The 456-nt window shown below is 36.8% G+C and overlaps 1 protein-coding gene across 1 annotated transcript in view; it reads right to left on the reverse strand.

Moving 5' to 3' along the window:
- Positions 1-456, reverse strand: part of LOC119584989 (rho GDP-dissociation inhibitor 2-like) — a gene marked incomplete at its 5' end in the record, with an annotated part of 9,078 nt that extends 8,622 nt beyond the window's left edge. The window contains 1 exon segment of the mRNA XM_037933597.1: positions 327-456. Coding sequence (XP_037789525.1) covers positions 327-456 — 130 coding nt within the window.

The raw sequence follows: 456 nt of genomic DNA on the forward strand, positions 1-456 counted from the left end.
AGCTTTACAAAAAAAGAAAATTGTTTCTTCTAAAAAACATGCACTTCTAAAATTTATTTTTTTTCCATGCATAAGACTTGCATGAAGCTAACCAAATTATGCTTAAATGGGGTATTACTAACAACAAAGAAATTTCTCCTCCATTTATACTTCTATCTTGTCACATGGACACCACAGTCTACCACGTTACTTCAATATTCATTAGCATTTCTCGTGATACAAAACTTTATCAAATATCTATATATCCTATATTTCTTGATCCCCGAATCAAACACTGTTCTGGTTAGCCAAATGATCTCAACAAAAATGAAACCCTTTAAACTCACCCACAATAACAGCACCACCAGCTGAGCCTCCGAGAAGGGTTTCCTTGTACTTGCGGAGAGACTCATCGTCCTGATCCTGGTTGATCATCTCCTCAAGACTCTTCTCTGGTGGAGGCTTGTAGTTTGTTGG

The sequence above is a fragment of the Penaeus monodon genome, chromosome 19 (assembly GCF_015228065.2).
Source record: "Penaeus monodon isolate SGIC_2016 chromosome 19, NSTDA_Pmon_1, whole genome shotgun sequence".
In the NCBI taxonomy this organism is placed as follows: domain Eukaryota; kingdom Metazoa; phylum Arthropoda; class Malacostraca; order Decapoda; family Penaeidae; genus Penaeus; species Penaeus monodon.